This window comes from Varroa jacobsoni, unplaced genomic scaffold (genome assembly GCF_002532875.2).
Source record: "Varroa jacobsoni isolate VJ856 unplaced genomic scaffold, vjacob_1.0 scaffold_1365, whole genome shotgun sequence".
Lineage (NCBI taxonomy): Eukaryota > Metazoa > Arthropoda > Arachnida > Mesostigmata > Varroidae > Varroa > Varroa jacobsoni.
Genome location: NW_019214267.1, coordinates 164,018 through 178,272, shown reverse-complemented (window position 1 = coordinate 178,272; position 14,255 = coordinate 164,018). Strand labels below are relative to the sequence as shown.

General features: G+C 38.6%; 1 protein-coding gene and 1 long non-coding RNA gene across 2 annotated transcripts in view; one reads left to right on the top strand and one right to left on the bottom strand.

The window, feature by feature from the left end:
- The first annotated feature begins 280 nt into the window (after positions 1–280).
- LOC111269227 (uncharacterized) lies at positions 281–4,999 on the top strand. The gene is made up of 2 exons (XR_002685657.2): positions 281–339; positions 815–4,999. It is a non-coding gene; the product is annotated as an uncharacterized LOC111269227 (long non-coding RNA).
- A 1,589-nt stretch (positions 5,000–6,588) lies between these two features.
- LOC111269222 (uncharacterized) overlaps positions 6,589–14,255 on the bottom strand; it is an 82,831-nt gene continuing 75,164 nt past the window's right edge. Inside the window, exons 14-19 of the mRNA XM_022848662.2 lie at positions 12,018–12,210; positions 11,156–11,340; positions 9,691–9,837; positions 8,830–8,993; positions 8,233–8,665; positions 6,589–7,825 (exon numbers count right to left, since the gene is read on the bottom strand). Of these exons, the coding sequence (XP_022704397.1) occupies positions 7,670–7,825; positions 8,233–8,665; positions 8,830–8,993; positions 9,691–9,837; positions 11,156–11,340; positions 12,018–12,210 (1,278 nt within the window). The 3' untranslated portion in view covers positions 6,589–7,669. The remainder of the gene's footprint in view (positions 7,826–8,232; positions 8,666–8,829; positions 8,994–9,690; positions 9,838–11,155; positions 11,341–12,017; positions 12,211–14,255) is intronic.

The following is a 14,255-nucleotide window of genomic DNA, read 5'->3' as shown; positions in this document are numbered from 1 at the left end:
TATATATCTAAGCCATTTTATTTACAATCCGGCGAAAAGCCGATTTGCAATGTAAAAAAAAATCATTCAACAAATAAAATCGAGGATCGAACTATAAGTAATAGATTAATTATTTGCCTTGCTCAACAGATTGTTTCGATGAACCAGAGATTTACGTATGGATAAATACTGTGATTTGTTATGGGTAAGTTATCTTACGTAGCTGAAAAAGAAACTATCCAACACTGGAGATGTTGTATTTGGCGCGCTGTCCTGTCGTCTGCAGCTGGGACATGATGTTAGTTACCAATTATTTACCAAAACCAACCAAGTTATCGTTCCGCGCTTTTCGTCAAATTTGTGAGGGTTTTTATATTTATTTACAAAGAAAATAATAGATATTAAAATCTAGTACAATTCGAACTTAGTTAATTACTCGGTATGAACCATTGATTGTGTGACAATATGTGTATTATTCGTTATTATTATTATGCATTCTGTATTGAAACCAATATATAAACATGTACATTTTAAGGTACTGAAATTCATGTCTAGATAATCAACAATAGTAATAAATAGCAGACGTACTGTTATTATTAATGTTATATGGACTGACTAAAATGAACTAACGTTACGTTCAGGGATCAGTTCCTTTAATAACAGAATTGTGCACATTCACAGTTACTTTAGACACCTTCCTAACAGCGACATGTAATCTCGGGGCATTTCCCCTAACCTAATTAACTTTACATTTACTTTATTACACTAAAAATCTGTCTAATTGAGTAATATATTTTACTTAATTGAGAGTTTTTCGTTTTTGGTGCTATGGTAGGGTTCCGAGGTGTATGCTAAGCTGAATCAAACGGTCTGCAGGACTCCAACTCTCTACCGTCAGCTGCTCCACGCATAATGTTGAATGGCGACATTAGTTACTCTGTCCCGATACCTTTGATGTTAGATGTCTTATAATAATAAGCAAGTACTCTGCTTAACACGAGACGACGATTTACGTGTGCCATCCTTATTACTTTATTGACTGTGTATTTAGTGACGGCCATCCACCTACTGCAGCGAACATGGCATTGGACTTAACAAACAGGACTAAGGACATTTGGCTATTCAACTTAGCAGTTAGGACGACACAAGTACCTAATTGGGATCTCTTAAGGTTGGCGCTCCTCCTACGGTTGTTCCCTGCATTTACGCACCAAATAGCAATGGCGCGCGCTTTAAAATGCGAGCCATTAGCGATATAGCTTCATCACGATAAAATAAAACAAATGTCAATCAAATAAAAAAAAAACAAACCTTAAGAGTCATAAGTTCTACCTGTGGTTTACCAACTGTATTGCAGAACCAATATGCATCTCGAAGTGATCATATTTTCGGTTGTAACACACCCCGCGTTTTTATCCTGTGAAAGTGACAATTACTTGCCAGTTGCACATTGGTACTTCCACATTCTTAAAGTAAAATCTATATAGTGTATTGGCCAAAATATGTTTTCTTTCAACAGCACGTAATTGGCCTTGTTGTAAGGGGGGTCTTCCCGGTTATCATGGATCGTTTGCCCCTGTGAGTCATCGGCTACCGGCTTTCGGTTATTTAGGAACTATTGACTAGGTCGAAAAGATCGACAGTAGTCTCTATGTGAATCCGCTCGCGACCTTCAAGAAGTATTTGCAATAGGCGATTCTTTCGATGAAGGCCTTTCTGTTCACTTACAAAATTCTGCGCAGATCTACTCCCAAGATATCTTTACGGATAGGTTGCTGTTTACATCACGAACACACAATGCTACACGTGCCTGCTACTGGGATTAACATCTAATTTATACGAGGTGCGATACTTGATAAAATACATTAAAGAATATAGACCAACTTATAATTACGAAACGGAACTAGTTTTGCACAAGTGTCGCTTTTCCATTACATAATAGGCTAATGGAAAAGCTACAATAAGTTGGCAAACTTGCTTGAAATTTGGTCAAGTTATATTTACGCTACAGTTAAAATAAACCTAACTCGCATTTTGCCATTGATATAGTTCGATTTCTGTAAAAAAAAAAACAAACTATTGGCTATTTGTTGCTAAAAGTTGGCTATTTGCTGTGGAGCAAGGACCTAAAGCACGTATTCTATAACCACGTGGTTGATGTTACTGCATTTTTCTATAGGGTTTTTTTAAAAAGTTATATCTATGAAAAGAGAATATTTTTTTTACCTATGTCACGCCAGTATATTTGGACGATTGCACCCCACGTATGCAAAAAAATAATAGATACTCCATTGTTTTGGCAAATAACCAATCAGAAATTTCATCATTCTTTTTTTTATGTCATCAGTCATTTCTGAAAACGCGCGGTTGACATGCCACTCTGCGATGAGCCGATTTTGCCAACCGCCTCTGCTACTAATGGAAGAAAACTTGCTCTGTGAATATGTTTTTTTCTCAGGACCATAAAAGCTGTCTTCTGAAACTCTCTGAAGTTATTATTCGTACTCAGTTTTTGTCACAGATAGCGAGTCTTCTGCCATAAGCAGTGAGATTCTGTCAAGTAATGCGAAACTGAGATTCAGACGGTCACGTCTAGGTGTTGTAGTGCGATAAGGTAGACATTCTTGTCTTATGAACTTAATCGTAATTAGATACGTGTAAGTCTCAAGTTTATCTATGATCAGTAGGCGTAGCCTCTAGAGAGCAGCGAACGATTGTGGTAAATTGCTTAAGATTGTCTTCATCCAGGTGGGCTCGCAAAGTCTTGCCTTTGACACAAAACCTCTGCTGGAACTCTGTTTCCACTTACAGACACAAAAACGAGCGGTATAACAAAAATTCCATGATCTTGTAATATTATTTAAGCAGCCAGTTTCGATTCCCTGAAAGTAATTATTTTTAGAAAATCGATTAGCAAAAAAAACGAAAGATTAAAGAAATATTGAACTGTATGTCTCCGTCAAAACACTGATATTCTCAAAGGAAACTTCGGCCGCTTGCTTATTCAGGCTCATCGCGCCTGCAAAGCAGAGCATGCCGTACTAAGAATACCACCATCCGATCGTTCCCTGCCCGTTTAGTTGCAATGTTATGTTAAATTGTTTAGTAAACTCGTGCGCAGTTTGTCTTGCCGTGAGCATGGCGCAACTCTGCATAATCCTTGCGCATTGGTCAAGTTTGGCTGTTTTGATATACATCAATCGTACGACATAAATGGACGTATGTTGTGTCGGCGGCGGCTGCAGTTTCTTCCACGCCGCTAGCTGCCATTAAAACTGGATCCTGCCCGGTACAGATACGTGAATTGCCTCTCTAACGAAAAACCCTATACCAGCTCTCCCATTTTATCAGCCTTTTTTGTGTGTTCGCACCCCTTTGAGGTTGCCAGTGCTTAGTCCCTACAGCATCTTCTACAAACTAAAGTAACTACTGTGATCTCGGTTGCTCCCATGCAAGCGACAGCGTCGGACTGAGTGGTCGTCTGATGCTTAGCATCGAACTCTGATCAACAAGACACAGAGTTTACGTAATTCATGATACATTTAAAAACATGATACATTTGGGAACTTGACCCATATTCCAGCAACAATGATGCTCTATCGATAAACTAATTCGCTGACCGAAACAATTAAACGGTAAGCAAAAAACATCTCCGCATTAGATAAATGTTTCAAAGTTCATCTCCATTTTGCCGCTAGGCATTCTGTCAGATGGGTCGCTCCTGGCTCGAAATGAAGTGTGTCGTTGCCCGAAGTCAAACCCGAAACCACAACGTACCCCTAAGACCAGCACCCCACTAATCTATCGCGGAAACAAGCTACCCCATACAGCTATATATCGTAGCAGGTATATGTTACAACTGCCGTTATTGATGCCAGAAAGGTTTACATCGAAGAAGCTTGAAATAACAAAAGGCACAAAGAGCCACACATTTACGATTTTGTTATAGAAATTAACAACTCTTTGAAAAAAAGAGAATATCGGCTACTGATTATGTCGAATATAAGTATTATAATCATGGATATCGACAAAAGTACGAATGAACCCAACGCTATCAAGGGGCTATATCTATATACCTATGCTGCTTAAGTCCTGCATCTTTTAGTTTCCGGATTAGCTTAAACGGCAAACCTCGTGTTTACCTTTATATATATATATATATACATACATACATATATATATATATATATAAAGTAAACTGTTTATGGGCCAATAGCAACGACACGTAACTGCGGTTAATTACTATTGTAATGCTATGATTAAAGTATATTATACATTTTCCAATGCTCGTTTTCTAGACATGTTTAATTTCCACTTCAATTATAAACTACTGTTTTCAAGTACAAACTTTATTTTTCCGTTCATACGCTCCAAGCGTACTTCCAAAAAACTGGAAAGTCACTTTGATCCCTTCTACCTTGAGTGTTCTTTTGAACGCAAAATTCCAGGCGCCTGTTTCAACGTACGTTTCTCTATATAAACACTTTTATTTTTAGGCTTCGTAAGCTTGTCTTGCTAAGGACATGTTCACATTTAACCTTGTGATTGACAAATTAATACTTGATAACAAGATTCTCTGCTGTTTATTATACAGTAATTTCAGTTAAATATTATCGATCGTTTAATATGCGTCCTTAGTCATCGCAAATGACGAGGCTACCGGTTCCTAAGGGCTTCAGGTATTACGAAGAGCTTTGTCTAAAGTCCCATATCGACCGACGTACTCCCTTCTAGTAGGCCAATATTTGTCACACAGCAGAGCATTTATAGGACCAAATGGATACGAACACCTATTTTTTCTGGTTGATGGGACGAAGATGTTCAAGCAGATTTCAGTAAACACAAACAGGTGTCGAATAAAAATATCTTGTCGGCTTATTATTCATCTTACGCGTCTAATTGGCTCAAATAAAATTCCCCGGTACGGATACATTGCGTTATCTGTACTATATTCTATAATAAATATATATTGTAATAATAATGTATGTAATATATCCTATAATAAATAAAATTATAACTATTCGTTTGTTTTACTTAAATTTTCGGCGACGTGCTTCACAATTTTGACAAAAACTGTTATTCAAAGTTATCAAAAAGTTTGAGACGTTTGCTATATTGTTTGCAAAATTTCTTATCACATATATGCTTCACGAAGACTTCCTCTTAATCGTATTAATGAATTTAGAAGACTAAAACAATAAAACTAAATAACATTTGGTGATCCTGTTCATTTAACAAATGTAGTAAATATTTGAGAATCAGCTAAACATCGAAACGTTTTCAAGCTTTTTTTTTTCTTCTTTTTTTTTGCGTTAGGATATTCATGTCATTGAGCACTGTTGATAGTGATAAGGGTTCATCTTAAACGCACTAGTCCACATCACGCGACAAGTTAGAACTGTGTTCCCTTAATAATTGGATCATTTCTGAGAAACATGTCCTGACCACGCGTAAAGAGTGACGAAACACCCAAAATTTAATAAGTCGTTTATACCAGATTCATAAATATTTATTCGATCGTCCCAATTAAAGCGGTTCCCTTTGAAGTCATTTCCGCCAAACGCAGTACGACTTTCTTTTCTTATCTCAAAACACTTTTTTAAAGTCGGGATAGCTCTCAGCTCGGGTCACGACTTTTCCTTTATTTCCTCTTTTATGTCGAAACGCCTGTTCTGCAAGTCTGCTTGTCTTCAGTTTCGGTAATGGGAAAAAGTTGGACGGGCTAAGCCCCGACAGGGCCGAGGCAATACACACATCAAATTTTTCGCAAAAATTGCAGTGCAAGCAGTGACCGAAAACCTAGGATCTGTCCTTTGCGTCAGACAGACTCGCGCGTGCTAAGCTCGTTACGATTGTACTTCTTGCTGACGGTGGGGCCAAACAAATGATGAGCGATTTTTCGACAGTCGCAGTATGTAAACCATTAGAAGGACCTTAGTTCATGACCATCATCGCTGTGCCGGGTTTGCAACATGTCCTGGATAGGCTTCGGTCCACGTTTGAAACACCTGAGTTACTTGTTTACTTTAGCTTCACTTAGTGCCTGATTTCCGTAGACATTCCGCAATATCCGTCAAGTGTTGGTTTACTTTTTTCGCGCAACACTTCGAGCATGCTCGTTTCTCTGTTTGGGAAAGCAGCAGAGCGCTTAATACATGGACCTACTTAATCTCACCGCCAAACTCCAGACTGCATCGGATCTTGAACCTATGGAATTTCATCTGTATGTAATTGAGGTTCTGCTCTTCGCGGGGAAACAACGGACGATTATCCAACACTATGAAAACCTAATGGACACATTTATTTTTGAACAAAGGTTTACAATGTATTAAGGTTAGAATGTAAAAGGAACTCAGATTTTCAAGATGATAGTTAGATAACGGACCTTTACGTGATTGCGGTTAGCGGTGGCCTAAAAACCGACAGCATCTTTGTAGACGATTCAGTTGTTTGCCGCGCTAAATGTCATCTATAAACGATGTCCGGTTCGATCGAAATCGTAAGATTGATTAGTACGTTATAAACATTATATTAACGATCAAATTAGTTTCTGTCCTGTTAGGTTTTAAAATAGAGAATCGCCAACATGATTAGCCAGGACGCAGACGATAGGTAATATTATTAAATAAGTTTATTACTCGTTTGTTCAGTTTATTTACACGTTCTCTCGAATACCTGTCCCATGTGAAATATACAAAGCAATGTACACTTTTGTCCTCCTTCTGTATAACACATCTACTAGAAAGCTTGTTTTAATTAGTCACTTTATCATCATTTAATAAAGGTGATAGAATTCAAAATGGGTAAGCTGCGTGACAATTTAACAATACGCACTTTTCACCCGCAGTTGCTATTTTATTTCTATACTCTTCTACTATGGAAGTAATAATTACATGACCATTGTCTCTGCTATACAATGATCCTCGCGACCTGTGGAAAGTCCATCTGACCAGGCCTCTAGACTCTCCATTGCTGCAGTTTTTAGACGTACATCTGTTTATAAGCAAAAAGTGGCCTCACACTAGAAGGCCGTTCATTAAAGGCTTTCCCTATAACAAACCTCGCATGCAGCTAGCGACGCTTAGATATCCACCTGTTGTTCTTTGTCGGTTTCTCTCACTAGATGATGGTGGATATAGACAATGCAGCGGAAGTACAACATATTAGGATAGTTTAAGTTAAGCAAAGGTAGAATTTCACAAATTACTGAGTATTTTTTTTTACAAAAAGGTGTTTATTTAAAATAAAAATTGTCGCCTGTTATAATAGCAAAAAATGCATTTTTTTTTGTAAATTCACGGAATTTTTCTGCCACTTATGTTCATAGTATTCTCATCTGTTCTTCTACATCGGTCCCCACATTTTCATTTAAGACGAACAGTGCCCCCGCAATATGATTGTTCTAACGATGCCAAGAGCCACGAGGGGTCGAGAAACGTCGGTAATAGTTAATAAACGCCGCGACTGATATCATTTAGTAGAGAAACTGCCCGTGCTTACTTAAAAGTTCTGATCAAATACTTAGATACTATTTTCACATTTTATAATCACTCACTATCGATAGATATACAAGGTACGGATTTCAGTGCTGGGGGTTCGTTTGCGCTGTGCCTAAGCAGTGGGATAGCTCCGACTCTAATAGCGCAGCACGTTGGCCTTAGTCGGATAAAAACCTTAAGTTGCTTCTTGACTAGGACGGGTCGGATTCAGCAAGTGCGACATGACGCGAGGATTGCGGTGATGGCGGCGGATACAAAATTTTCTCCTGTGAGCCATTCGGTGAAGATATTTTCAGCTTACCATTCGACTGCTCTTCGCACGGACCGAAGACGTGCATTGTGACGACCTAAAATTTTTCATAGGACCAAGTCAATTAAAGGAAATACTAATGGGAAATCGTATTGCATAAACATGGGCCTACGTTCCAGTAATATTCTAAGAGTTGATTGAAACCACAAATATGCCTATTAACGTAAATATTGTTAATTTATCACTTGTTTTCTTTACTTAGCGTGTCTCAGCCCGTTCTGGAGATTGAAGTCTGACCTTCATGAGATGATTAATATCAGCCTTCTTGGATCAACAAAATACAGTTCACTCGAATAATTCTATCGATACCGCCTATAACAATGAAATCTCACTGCAATCTATACTGAACAGCGACGACGTACGGCCTCCGAAACTTTCTGTATGCATATCAGACGCAGAAGCGGAGAGTCTTGACAATAGCAAAACAGATTAAAGATAGCCTACCTGGTGATTATTATTGGCATTGATAATCTGTGCGCCTGGGCTGGTCGTGCCCGCTGTCTTTAGCGGGGGCTGGTATCGCGGGGCGCGTTTGGCAAAGCGAACTGCGCTAAGAAGCAGCAAAAGGATAATAAGGAAGAGGATACACCCAGCGAAGAGGAAAAACAAAAGCGGTAGAGGTGAAGAGGAGGAATGCTGTAGCGACGTCACTAGCAAATGCCATAGACCGGACCCTTCCGATCCAAGCGACGCCAGATAGCCGTCGTAGGATTCAAGAAGGAGTAGGGCCGAACCCTCTCGGATGTCGTCTTCATTCTGATCCTTAAGGATATCTCGGAATGATTCTCTCGTGACCCTCGTAGGTGATAAGCTATGGCGGTTAAGGCGCGATGATCTGGGTCGCATGCCGAACGTGGTGCTTCGACGATCGCGTGTACTAAATGTTCATTGGGCAATTAACAATAATATTAATAATTACTATTACGATTATCACTTTTAGATGAGATGATAATTGATGGCGAGAATCATAATGAAGTTCACTTTAATAAAAACGTCTTGTTCACAAATGCATTTCTGTGTAACTTAAATTTACGTACACACCTATCGGCACTTGGTTGGTAACCGTTATCATTTTCGTGATCTACAGTAAACACGCAGTGAACGTGCCAGTAAGTTCTTGTCACGTTTCGCCCATCCATTCTATTGTCGAGCTCGCTTTGACTATGAAAGTTGGTTGCAGCAGTATGCTCGAAAAGCGGAGCCACCTACATCAAGAGTAGATCATAGCTTCTGTATGTTAGGTATTATTAAGAATATCCCTAAACGATGTGATTACACGTAACAATTTCCTTTATTATTTTCTTGCAGTACTGGTTTATTTACAAATCTTCAAAGACAAAGACGGAAAACCAGGACATATCGGCTGGCGGCTAAGACGATTTTATCAGTTAATTGTTAGTGGTCGACACACTTAATGCTTCACGATTTCGTGGTATAGGTAGATTGAATGTTTATTTTATTAAATTATTTTAGAAACACTGAAATAACTCTTATACTTACAGGGCAAAAAACTTATCAAATTTGAGATCGACTGACTGAACAGCATAAAAAACTTATAGAATATCAAAATATTGGCATATAGTACCCACAGGTAGTGAGTTCGAAGATATGATTGCGCATTCAATACACTTCTAAATGTTTCTTTAAAAAAAATGTGTTAAAAAAGGCGCGTAAGGCTTAAAGGTGCTCGGTACATGATTCGACTATGTCCGCATTGGTGGTCCCCAAAACCGGTTTATTCCTGCTATAATAAATAATTCCACCCAGCAGGCGAAGCACAATGTCGACGTTTAACATACGATTCTTTGGAAGACCATGGGTTGTTATAATGGCTATAAAGTTCTATGAAATCAAAAAAGTTGGCGTATTGTATTTGGCGTTGTTTGGGGGCTATTGACTTACCCGAAAAGCAAAACCATCCGCTCTTTGTTTGACCCGAACTGCATCAAGGACCTCCGGATCGAATGATGTCGGATCCTGAGACATCATCACCGCTCCAAACTGGGTGCCTCCAAGGGACATGTCCACCGAATATGGGTCGGCTGAGTCCTGGACGCATGTCGTAAAAATAGATGAGAAGAGACATATCATACTCAAGAACGATATTTATATAAATAGAAGTGATCCGAAAGTCTACCAATCGTCCTTGAAACGTTCGCATAAATGATTTATAATAAAGGACAGTACTTTTAGGTCGTACATTTTCTTACTCGTTGTATATCAAGATATTTGTAGTGTTTAAAAAGGCCTATAAGGCAAATAAAATCTTCTATATCTTGTATAGAGTCTTGGTTGGAAGAAGACTGAGACCGCATTGGGGTCTAACTTACGGTTGAAGGTTATAAAAGAAAAAAGAGCTTTTTGTAAATAAACGTTCAGATAGTATCGTCCATTTGAACACAACAAAGAAGAAAAGGTTTATAGGGTTCTCTTAAAACCTTCAATGTCCGTCCTTTATTAATTATAAATATCGCCAAGCGCTCAAATTAGAACATGAGAAGTTCTAGGTTTTAGAAAAAGCTTATACCGACTGTGGTGTTAAACAGGAGAACATAGTTTAGGTAGAGTGCCCCGTTTGAGTGCATCTCGGCCAGTCTACCTCGGTAGCACTACCCCACAGCCGACATCTAGCGAATATATTGTCTGTATTTCTTTATTTTAAATAAACGAAGACACATTTTGTGCGCATGCAGTGGACGGTTCATTGGAAATTCGCGATCGCCAAAGTCTCACAAAGTCCCAGATTGGTGCCTGAGCATAAATAAAAATAAACTGAGGCGTGGCAAAATGCGCAAACAGACAATAGGGCCCGGCAAAGGAAAGCTTGTACAATGTGACCTAATATACATGATAACATAAAGGTATAGATTATTTCCGAAGTTTTCGAAAAACTCCAGTTGTTTTTGGATATCTAACAATGATAGCTACTTATGCTAGATACAAAGAATTCGAGAACAACGCTCGCAGATTAAAACATATAACATTCAAATGGGCACAGGAACGGTTAATTTTTCCCACCGTCACACTTTATGGAGCCTTGCGCTTTAATGCATCTACAATGATAAGCATTTTTTTTCCTGAACAGCAGGCTTTTTTGCTTTGATTTTTCTTTTTTTTTTTTTTTTTATTTATTTGCTATATATTTTTTGTTGTTAAAATTTAATAGTGATAATCACAAATTGTACATGGAGCATATGAATGATATGGCTTAGTCAAATCCGATTCTCTTCTTAAGGGGCAACTTATTAATACATTGATTATGAGAAATCATAAAGTGCTCGGAGAGAAAGACTATGACTATTCTTAGCCATATAAGTTACGATCTTTTAAGCTTGTAGTAGGTTAACGAAAGAGTTTCTTTACATACGAGAATTTTGAAGATGCAACTCATTTTCGAGTGGTCGGCGCAAGGCTTGCCAGTAAGCGGTAACCTAGTGGAGATGGATTCGTCGATTGAAGAACACAGATAACATCTTTCGATGTTAGCGCGAAACATTGGAGTCATGGCATCTAACGAAAGTACAACACCAACCTTTCCATACACGATATCACCTGAAAGTAAATGATGAAAGACGCTAGAGGGTTGGGTTCATTATTGTGCTTATAGAAGTTCTGTACTAAGGTTTTTCAAGATACACTTAAGTACCACTTACTGTAATTAACTCACTTTCAGCATCGTTATTATCAAATGTAAAAAAACCCACCTTCATAGGTGAGTACGTATAGAGTAAGTATAATTTCACGTATATAATTTGCGCCTGCGAACATCCCTTGTTGTATTAGATATGCCTATTTACATATATCAAACCTTTATCAACACATTTTTTTTGACATTTGAGTGAACATTATATATATATATATATATAACACAAGCTATCACGGAACGCCCTGCTTGATTTGTTACTTTGGGTCATCGACGACATTTTCCATTCATGTTCAAGTTGTCGTTTCCCAATACCTCATAGCACTGAAAATACCAACTCAAATATGGAAATTTCGTTTCACAAACTGAACAATGAAAACTCGGAAACTTCGACAGGTTACGGCTTGAACTGATAAAATTGTGACCGAAACGGTGCTAGTTCTAGTCCCGTCGTTGACATATACTATAGTAGCCGTTCTATGATCAGTCATTTAGACGCGCACGCTGAACCTAAATAAAAGCGGATGTTTAGGCATGTGTTAGCCTTTACATGTTAATGTGCTTGCGTATCCGAACAGAACAATACCTTTAGCAAAGATCTCAGTTTCACCATCACTTCCCGTCGATTCGTTTTGAGCTTCTTTTTGGCCGGCCTTATTGTTGCTGTCTTGAACACTTCGGTTGTACGGCTGTATCCAAACATCTTTGTGTTTGGTAAGAGATAGTACGCTTACGAGAGAGTAACGGTCCACCGACTCAGCAACAGCTGAAATCTCAATCTGAAATAAAAGATTAGTTTTGAAAAGAAAGCCTTATTTGAGAAAGCGGTACGTCTAGGCCTAGTAAAATTATTACGACTATTTATTGCTTCTATAACCACAAGCTCTAAGCGTCACAACCTAGAAGCCACCAAAGTTACTAATTTATAGAGCGAAATGTGGTTTTATTCACGGCGGTAAATTGCCGAGGGTAGAAACTTACTACTCTGGTAGTGCAGTTCTAGCTTATTTGTCATATTATCGAAGACACTAAAACTCATCGAAATATACTATTTGAGGCCTTTTCATTAGCTGTTAGCCACTCGACTCATGGCATCCTACCGGAAAGGTAGTCGACAGAAGTTTAGTACCAAAGTCGTTATAAGCAGTACTGAAACAAAGCATGTCGGCAGAGTATGTCGGCTACCTTCGCCTCAATCTATAGAGCCTTACAGTAAACATACAATGCATCATAAATGAACTGCATAAATCTTGCTACTACATAAAGCTGCTTTTGTACCATTTAGGTCACTAGTCCATTTAGGCTTGACGAAAGTGAACGACGAGTGCTCCTTGCAAGGCTAGCAAAAAAAACATTACAAATACTCAACGCTTGCAAGCTTAGGTAGGAACCTTTTGAAGGCAGCTATTGATGATGGCGGCACGTTTCTCTACCTGTGCACTTCGTTGCCCTCAGGAAATTTTCATTGGCTTATTGACCACGCGGTTGCTAAATAAAAATACCACTGAACTCTCTTCTTCCAATCCGATACGTTGCCAAATATCCTAATACTTGCTTTTAATTAGCTAGCCATGACAATCAAAACAGATTGAGTATGCTGAAGACCAGCAAACTGGTGGCCAGATATAGGACACGAAGGGCAAGGAGACGTTGCAGAGTTTCACATCTGAAGGTTATGTAGGCTTACGCTGACATTTCATACGTCACGTGTTACAGAATTATAACCCGTATAGTGAGAATGCGAAAATTGAATAGAAATTGATGATCTGTGAACTGACTCTAAGCCAACTAAAAATGGTTGTGGTGTATTTCACGTGCAAATCACGGGACTTTATTCAACAAAAAATCGTTTGGAGCATACGGCCGCTATAGACGAGACACGGTTCAACCTCTGCCGCCAACCGGAGAAGGACCATAAGAAAACATGGCGTCCCTTTAAGGGGAAATAGTGCCACATGGGTTCATATATAAGGTGACGGTCTATTTGCAATGAAATACTTGATATTCGCTGAAAACCAAGCCTGCTGTCTCAAGCTCTTCGGGGAACCCATGGCAATCGAAAGTATATGGCCTAAGTTCTCAATGACAAGGCCAGACTTCATCACCATGCCTCAATCACTTCTTGGATTGACCAAAGAAATATCTAACGTTGGCCTCAACGCGCTTCTAAATCCGCAATTACGCGGTTTTTCATACCCCCCCCCCCCCCAACAAAAAAAGATACCTGGTAAGCAATAAGACCCTACCATCGATTTATTTTGAGAAACCATATAGGGAAAATGTAAATAGAAAAAAGCGAACGATAGGCATATGGTTGTCGAGAAACTTTTACAGCTTTAAGACAAGCGTGTGTTAATTGTATGACAGTTTCATACATAGGTGTGTAACAATAAAACAATAACACAAAATGAAAATCATTATAGCTTAACTAATTCAAAGATATGTTCACTGTATTTGCTTGCAACAGCCTAATAAAAATGTCTATCAATCAGTTAAAGCATCCCTTCTGTTACATGCAAAATGTGACCTTCTTTATCTAAAACCTATGACATTGTACATGCTACTCAAACAAAGTTTTATTTGTGAATAGCGGGTTATCGCGTTTGCTCACATAAGCTGAATAAAAGCCCAGATCTTTCGTTTGGACTTCATGTTGGTACGAAGTGCTTACGTCCCACCGATACAGCGCTTCATTTGGGTCTACTTCACTAGTACAGACTACCTGTGCCTATCCATTTACTAATATATACTAGTCGACGAAGGTAGTCTTGAGTCACTAAGAGATGACTTCTAAAATTATGAGAACATATTAACACCGGATGTA